The sequence below is a fragment of the Nanorana parkeri genome, unplaced genomic scaffold, assembly GCF_000935625.1.
Source record: "Nanorana parkeri isolate BGI_ZX_2015 unplaced genomic scaffold, ASM93562v1 scaffold405, whole genome shotgun sequence".
NCBI lineage: Eukaryota > Metazoa > Chordata > Amphibia > Anura > Dicroglossidae > Nanorana > Nanorana parkeri.
The window spans coordinates 126,470-135,310 of NW_017306673.1; the positions used below are offsets into that span (position 1 = coordinate 126,470).

Here is an 8,841-nt window from a genome sequence, read left to right on the forward strand (position 1 = left end):
CCCCCTTATCACCCAGGTCAACCATGGACATCACCAATTATCCCCCTTATCACTCGTATCAACCTCCTTGATCACCAATACCCCTCTTATCACCCGGGTCAACCATGGAGATCACTAATATCCCCCCCCCTTATCACCAGGGTCAACCATGGACATAACCAATACCCCTTTATCACCTGGGTCAACCTACTTGATCAGCAATATCCCCCTATCACGCGGGTCAACCTACTTGATCACTAATACCCCCCTATCACCCAGGTTAACCTCCTTGATCACCCGGGTCAACCATTGACATCATCAATACACTCACATTATCACACGGGTCAACCTCCTTGGTCACCAATACCCCCCTTATTACCCGGGTCAACCATGGACAGTGCCAATACCCATAACCCCCCTTTTCCCACCAGGTTCAACAATGGACATCGCAGATACACATAACTCCCCCGCCCGGGTCAACCATGGACATAACCGATCCTACAGAGGATACATCAAGATCTATAATCATGCGCTCAGCGCATTGTATTATCTCCTAACAAGTACATAGTACAAAGTTTCCTCCTGATTGGATAGTTCAGGTATGTTCTCATATCACATAGATCCGGGAGGTCTTATGTTGATTGTAATGTGTATGACCTTATCTGATTGAATAACCAATCTTAGTGATAGAATAACTATGTACTATAGCCATCCAATTAGCGGCCCTCAATTAAACACGCTTTGGAAGATCTAAAGGAAATTGCACAATCAGATCATAGCGTGTATAATATAGCTTTATAAATCACCGGGAACGGTCCTGGTTTGACGCTATGTAGCAGGAATCAACACTATGTGACTTTGGAAACCTGTAAAATGTCCCATAAACCGGCTCTAAACGACATGCGAAATCCCACTTGATGAATACCGAACGGTATCTGTATCGTATTCACATTTCTACGCTCGCACTCCATATACAAACAATGAGATTAATAAGAGCCCGCAGCCATTGGCGCCGAGCGCGGCCTACGCACGCTCCTGAAGCCCTCCAGCGGCTCTACAGTACACAGAGCTGCTAGGCCCGGGCTCTCCGTCGGCTGGGCCTTCATTAGAGGCTGCAGTGCACAGCGAGCTCCGCCCCGCCAGGCCAAAGCCGCGCACATTTTTTTTTTCGCCGCCGCCCAATGCGAGGCCTGAGTGGGCTCACTCGGCGGCCAGTGCTCACCTTGCTTATTCTCGTTCAGCTGCCGCTCGAACTCGTCGAATTCAGACATGTTGAAGGCCGCCGATGCGGTCACCGCGGGCCAGTGTCCAAGCGCGGCCCCCTCACTCTTCGTTCTCTTCAAGAGGAAGACGAGGCAACAGCTCCACACATACCCTAGGAACTTCGGCCGTTTCCGGAAAAAAGGGGTGGGATTTATCGTACAATCCGGGGATCTCCGTCAAAGAAAATGCAGCTCGCCTTTATGGCTCGGCAGTTTTCGGAGAAAGTGGGTGGGTCTAAAAGGAGGATCGGCTATTCCCGGAAGTTGTGGGCGTGGTTATGGGCCGAACCTGGAGTTGGCAGTGGAGAGCTGGGCCCTGCTTGAACGTTCAGCTTTTTAGTATGGAATTTCCGTTTCCTGTTACAGTTTTATCTGCTAGCCAATCACAGTGGTCCACTGAAACTGGCGCCGACCGTGCGCTCTCCTCCCACCAATTGGCGGGTGTCAGTAAAATCGCGAGAGCAGAATCTGTCATTCAAACAGAGCGCACGTACGATGCGGGAGAACAAAGGGCGCCGGGAGGGGGAAGGGTATTGTGGTACCCTCCACGTGCTGACTGGTGGGAGGAGGAGGAGGAAGTAGACATGGCTGAGCTTTGTGGGGTGATCTTTGTTGTCACAGGCTCTCATTTAGGTGCACACTGCCACTTATTCCATATTAAGGAATCACTTAACTGTATAGAGTGTAATATAAAATAAAAACCATATCTGATGTTTGGGAAATAGTATCTCATCCACCCCAATATGTTCAACTACAAAGTGTCTATTCACAGCAAATATGATAATGTGCCACGTGATGATCAGCGCTACAAAGTACCCCTGAAGACGCATTCCTTATACATAGATGTCTATATATAAATGTCCCACACATTGTTATCATTGGACTTTATAAATCAGTGGTTCTCAACCTGCGTAACTTCAGGGCCCACACTTGTCCCTTGTCATGACCCAAGTCATACCGCACTGGAACGCATGGCCTTGTGGTAGAACTGTGGCTGGGAGATGCGTTTGGGATGTCATTCAAATGCAAGTGCAATGCAGCGCACCGCCTGCACCAGAACGCAAGGTAGGAGCAATTGCAGACTTACAGACACAATCTCACACACCCACAGACGTTGTCACACACATACACACTCTGAAAAAAATAAAAATGTTGTTCTTTTTTTAAGATCCACCCAGTCTCCCTACCTTACGAGAACTGTTGTGGATCCTCAGCCTGGGGTCCAGTGTGGGCTGCTGTGCTGTGATGGAGCTCCATCCATATGCGCATTGCTTGTACAGCTCCCCTGCGTACCCTGTAGAGATACCAGGAGCCAGAATGTGACGTCACTCCAGTCCAGGCACCTCTACAGAGCACATGAGGGAGCTGTAAGCAATGCACGTATGGATGGAGCTCCCTCGCGGACATAGCCCCATCTCATCCCACCTTAAATCGGCACCGGGCACCATATTTTGAATGGCTGCTCAGTGCGAGAATTGACAGTGCTGTGCTAGGGGGAGGCTGAGGAGCCTCTCACCTAGAAAAGTGGAAGGCATGCAGTGACCCACTGAACATAGGGTAACGACCCCCCAGTTGAGAACCAAGGCTATAAGTGATTGTGAGAATATTGTGTGAAAATGTTTATAAATAGACCCCATTGTGATAAAACAATGAAATGCATACAAGTAATAATATTTAAAACAATACAGTAGCGTTGTAATTCAAATGTAACACAAAATCTAGTATAAATAATCCAGTGTACGTTTTATTACAGTGACACTAAACTCAGGAGTTACATTTTAAAAATACTGTACATTCAAGTGCCCTATTGACTAAAATGTATCTTATTTGTGTATCACTGGGGTGTAGATCCTCAAATCATCTCTGAATTGGTGCTGACAGTGTCCTTCCTTCTGGAGGGTGGCTACTTTTGTTCCCCATGGTCCCCATGTGTGTTGTAAAGTAGTCACCGCTCCAAGCTCGCTCCCGTGATGGACTACAATCTCAATACAACTTAGTAAACTAACACAGCAATTTAAGCCACTTCCCTCCACCCTGCTCCTCCTCCCTCTCTTCTCTAAACTAGTAGATGGATGGCTGCTGGAGACTGCTCTGTCCCTTGTGCTCTTGTACTGGACAGGAAGTTCAGGGAAACAAGGCTGAGAGAGTTGGAGTTAGCTGTTAGGAAACATGATGACTAAGTGTTTGGGCAAAAACGTATAGAAATCCTTTGCTGGCCAATGTATATTTCTTTGATTTGCATTCATTACTGAAAAAAAGTGTCAGAGTTTAACTCCTGATTTTAGCGTCACTTTAAGAAGAGTCTTTTCATGCCAAGCAAAAAGTCCCGTCTCTTAAAAACCTCTGGGCCTACCACAGCACTGCAAGGGTTAACTGCTTGTCGGTGTCTAATATACTGGTGTAAAGGACTTTTGCTTATCTGAACCCCGCAACCCCAGCAGTTTGAGCTCACCTCTTTCCCCTACGCTTCGGCTCGTGGACTGTCCCTCGGCGTCCTCACATATAACTAAGGGCTTTTGGTGCTGCATTAGATGTGATAATGTCAGTGTGCCTCTGACCATCTGAGCAGAGGGGCAGAGGCTAGGGGAGCATGGGTCAGGTAAGCAAAAGTTCTTTACACAGGTACCCCACAAACAGTTAACCCTGCAGTGCGGGGGTAGCCCCACTGCAATGGGAGGTTTTATTGCTGCTAGGTTTAAGGATCCCCAGGCACAAGGCTACCTTAAGCATTAGTAAACGCTCAACAGAGATATGAATGTTGTTTCATACATGAAGGGTAATGGTTTCCTCTGGTTGAAAAATTGTATTTTAAACAAAACAAAAGTGAAGGTACCAAATAAACCATTTCTTACTATAGAGTCATTGGAAAAATGAAAGTGCCACAGTGATTATTTCGGTTCAGTTTGGGTTTTTTATTAGATGCATGTGAAGGTCTACACTTTTTATCTTTGCATTATATCTAATAAAAACCCAAACTGGACTGAATTAATCAGTGTTTGTGTCCAATATGTAAAAAAAAAATCCAGAGACTCCTTGGGATACCCTTGTCCACAAAGAGCTGCCTCCAAATGTCATGAATTGTACTATTCTCATCCACTAAAGGGGTCCAGCGCTCCTTCAATACACATCTATTTGCTGTAACTATAGAGGCTTCAGCAGCCACATTTGTTAGCTAAGTATTCTCAACTCCGATCTTCTGGATATCGAAGCTCTAAACTGCTCCTTGTTAAAATGAAGCCTCATGCAATCTGCTGAAATTATCAACTAGCTATCTCTCAAGTTCGTTTATCCCGATTCTCTTATCCTGCAGTTGCTCTGAACCACTACAGGGACACAAGATCCCAGAGCCACCCAGTACCAGGTTGGTGTCTTATTAGGAGAGATTCACAGCTGGTGTTGTCACCCCTTTTTTGAGTTAGATGGGCATCAGTCTAGCACTGGGAGTCACAGGACTGGTTTTAGTAGAGGGATGACGCACTAAAAAGATACTTATCTTGGGATTCTTGGCCTCTGCTTTTCCCACATTTTTCTTTTATAGAAGGATTGAAGCTCAAGCGATCAGTTGGGTCCAGTAATGTGGTGCCTGCAATTGAAAGCTAATAGTTTTTCTTTCTCTCTGACAGTTACATTGGGTGAACCTGTGGCCAGCCTTAGGCCATTCAAGCATTTACATTTTCTTAGCAAGCAGTAAATAAGTTTTGATGCCCAATTTCAGGCTCGTTTTTTAAATACTGCCCTGCAACAGTTAAAATGTAAAAAGAAATCAGCTTTCACTGCAAAATGCATCCTCTCTCTAGGGCTGTCGCCTTGTAGACTCACAGCTCCAAGGTCCAGCACCATTCTTTTTCCGGGTTGAATGATAGCCCCCGTCATTCAGCTCAGATCTTGGGAGTGCAAAGCATCATGCACACAACCCTGTTGGCTTACAGGAGAATGCTGCAGGGAACAGCACATACATTATTGCATGAGCTTGTTCTTTGCATCAATTCAGGACCGCCCACTAGGGATGTCCTAATACCGATAGTAGTATAAGTACCAGGGCTGATAGCAGGCATTTTCACTTGTGCTCCTGAAAATGCCCTGATTCTTAAGCCCGATACTGGCCCTTTCATTTTTTTAAACCGCAGCAGCTGCTGTGTTCCTGGGCTTGCGGGGACTTCGGCAGCCTGCTGGGGACCTGCAAGTAGCTGTCCAGGGCCCATATGTGGGGGGTCTTGTCGCCCACTGACAGGGGAGGACTGGGCCAGGAGGCAATTGGGGGGGCCGGGTCAGGAGGCCGGGGCCCAGCAGTGGAAAGGATGGAGGTCAAGGCCCTGCAGTGGAGATGGTCTGCCAACGGTCTGCCACTGGAAGAGGTCGGGGCCCAACATCACCGATCCGGACCATGAGGAGGCCAGGTCCCAGCATCGCTGGTGAGGTGGAGTGCCCAGAGCCACTGCAGATGTCCACATGTCGCCGAGATGAGATCGACACGCAGCCTGGTTAGATAAATTCAAAATAAATAAACATACAAACAAAAGAAAGAAAAATTAGAATGCCTAAACATTTGTAATTGCAACAATTTTCTGCGCAAAGTGGTGCATTATCTGACAGAAATGTCGGGGTGCAAATAAATGTTTTAGCTGAAGAGTGGCCTGGTCAGACAAAGCTGGCTCTGTAATACATATAGTTGCACAGGGCTACCATGTTTGTACATTACACAGTCAGTGGTTCTTGTATTGTAGAATACACTGAGTGGCTAGATTATTATGACCACCCCATCAGTACTTCGTTGGGCCACCTTTTGCCTTCAATACTGCGGCGATTCTTCTTGGCATTGACTCCACGAGATGTTGAAAGGTGATGCGAGGAATCTGACACCATGCCTGATGAATAGCACTGTCCAGTTCTGTGAGATTTGATGGTTGTGGAACCAGCTGCCTGATGGCTCTTTCAACTTCGTCCCACAAATGCTCAATTGGATTGAGATCTGGTGATTGTGGGGGCCACCTAAGCAAGGTAAATTCTCCCTCATGTTCTTGAAACCACTCCTGCACAATACGAGCACCGTGGCATGGCGCATTGTCTTGTTGGAAGAAGCCATCTCCATTGGGATACGCCATCAACATGATAGGATGAACTTGATCAGCAACGATACTTTGGTATGTTGTGCTATTCAGACGTTGTTCCACACGAATTAAAGGGCCCAAATCATGCCAGGAAAACATGCCCCAAACCAAAACACTTCCCACACCAGCTTGAAGGGTTGTACTCATGCATGTGGGGGGCATGCTTTCATGCTGTTTCTGCCAAATTCTCACTCTGCATGATGCAGCTGGAAATATGATTCATCGGAACACATTACTTTTTCCCAATGCTCGACTGTCCAATCCTTGTGTGTGAACTGGAGACGTTTTATCCTGGTAACTGCAGACAGCAAAGGTGTTCGAACAGGCCTTCGGATGAAAAGCACTCACCTCATAGTTCTCCTTTAAACACTTTAGCAACAGCTGCTCTTGAACATTTAACGAATTCTGCTGTTTTGCTGATACTTGCTCCATGGCTCCGAGCGCCAACAATCATCCCACGTTCAAAGGCTGTTAAATCGCGTTGTTTACCCGTATCTTCAGAAAAAAATCACTTCTACTGTCGTGGTAAACAACCTGCTTCCCTATTTATAATGGTCTGGCCCTCTAGCAACTTCAGCGCAAAATTATAGCTAATTAGCCTACAAACGTCAGGTGGTCATAATAATCTGGCCACTCAGTGTAGTATTTTGCTCTACCACTACCAAATCTACCACTGAAAGGGCTATACATAGTTTGAAATACAACATGGCAATCGACAGTCCAGTGTGTGGTGCCCTGCACAGTGGCAATGTGCCGATCCCAGCACATTGCAATTGCACCATGTACTTTTGTTTTTTAGAACTTTATTGAAATGTCACAAATTACATTTCATTCAGGCACAACAGGGTGCTACGCGGTTTCTCCACCTCACATCCCACACTATGCAAAGCAGATCATTTGTTTTCTCAGGTCGGCAGACTGCGCTGTACTTGGTCTATTTGTTTAGGAAAACAAATTAGGATATGAAATGTGTCTGAATCATATTAATTCCAATATATGTATTGTAATGAAAGACATGGACTTAACCAGAAGCATCGGCTGCAGTCATAGCCACCTCTTGCCAAAATTCAAACCTGCAACGGTGTGCACCCACATAAGTATTGAATATGATTTTTCAGGTTTTCTGCTAGCCTCATGCCTGACCTAGTAAGAACTGTATAGCTTAACACAGTCACACTAACACTTAACATGCTTACAGGAGGCAAAGGAATGACAGCTTCACTGTGCTGCTTCATTGTTCAGTTAGAGGCTGAGTTGGGTCCCAGACTAGACAAGGTCACCAAATGCTCTCATGCCAGCCTCAAACAGATCTTGTTTTAGATTTGATCTGTTAAAAACCAAATAGAGTAACCACTGTACAGTGATTGTGTGCCTGATTGGCTATAATAATTATTATTTGAGAGACTGAATCTGACATATTGAACTTGTGTGGTCAGCTTAACCTCTTGCCGTCCGCCCGTAGTAAAAAAACGGACGGACGGCACTGCTGCATTTGCGGGTTGCCGTCTCCAGACGGCAATTATTTTCTGCTCGCGCGCGCCCCCTAGCGGGCACGCACGGGCAGAAAAGACCCGACCATTAAACACACCCGTTACCGGGTGTTTGACATATAGGCGATCAGCGGGTCCATAGCAAAAGTACCACAGCGCTGAATACTGAAAAATGGCCTGGATGGGAAGGGGGTTTAACACCGCGGATGTCAACTGGTTAAAGGAGAACTATGGAGTATGGGCTTTCCCCCATAGTTCTCCTAAGGGTAACGGGAGGACACAAACTAGCGTTCTCCCGTCACCCTAGGCTCAGTATACCGCGAGCTACAGCTTGCGGTATATTGAGACACCACAGCAGGGACGGATCCCGACATTACTGTCTGGATCCACCCAGCTGCATGAGTGACAGCTGGCTCTGCCTATCTAGAGGCAGAGCCAGCTGTACCCTCCCCCATCCATTCCGCCAGTCAGCGCTGGAGGATCGGACAGGGGAGGGGGGTCATCCCTGCAGGGAGCCATGAGTGACAGTCATGGCTCTCTGCAGGGACAGGATCGAGAAGTGAGCGAGCGACGGTATGTGTACGCTCACTTCCCGATCTATTGAGCCGACCTGTGACAGTTTCATTGTCACAGGTCGGCTAGAACTATGAGGCTGTGTGATTTTCACTCGCCCCATAGTTCTCCTTTAAAGTGGAAGTAAAACTTTAAAATTTGCCAGCAGGTAGGAACTTTATAAGTTTCTTCTGCCAAAGGCTCTTACTTACCTGCTCTCAGAAATCAAGGTAACGTAACTCATGGTGTATGCGTGAGAGTTATATAATCAATGCCCATCCAAGGGAGAAGACGTTGGACCGGGAAAATAGGAAGGACATGGCAGCGATGGAATGACACCAGAGAGCTTGAAACCTTGAATAGCTATACCAGAGCACACCCAAAGTTAAATATTGCATAGAGTGCTGTACATACTTGAACATCATGGCAAATTCATTGGGACCCCCCCCC

At 46.7% G+C, this 8,841-nt stretch overlaps 1 protein-coding gene across 3 annotated transcripts in view; it reads right to left on the reverse strand.

Annotated features, from left to right (window-relative positions):
* The window catches only part of U2AF2 (U2 small nuclear RNA auxiliary factor 2), a 25,790-nt gene extending 24,391 nt beyond the window's left edge, over positions 1-1,399 (reverse strand). For 2 of the 3 annotated variants that reach the window (XM_018559603.1, XM_018559601.1), the window contains exon 1: positions 1,202-1,398. In XM_018559603.1, the coding sequence (XP_018415105.1) occupies positions 1,202-1,250 (49 nt within the window). In that variant the 5' untranslated portion in view covers positions 1,251-1,398. Of the gene's footprint in view, positions 1-1,201 lie in introns of all 3 variants that reach the window. The other variant, XM_018559604.1, reaches the window with a different exon arrangement.
* Between the last annotated feature and the right edge of the window lie 7,442 nt (positions 1,400-8,841).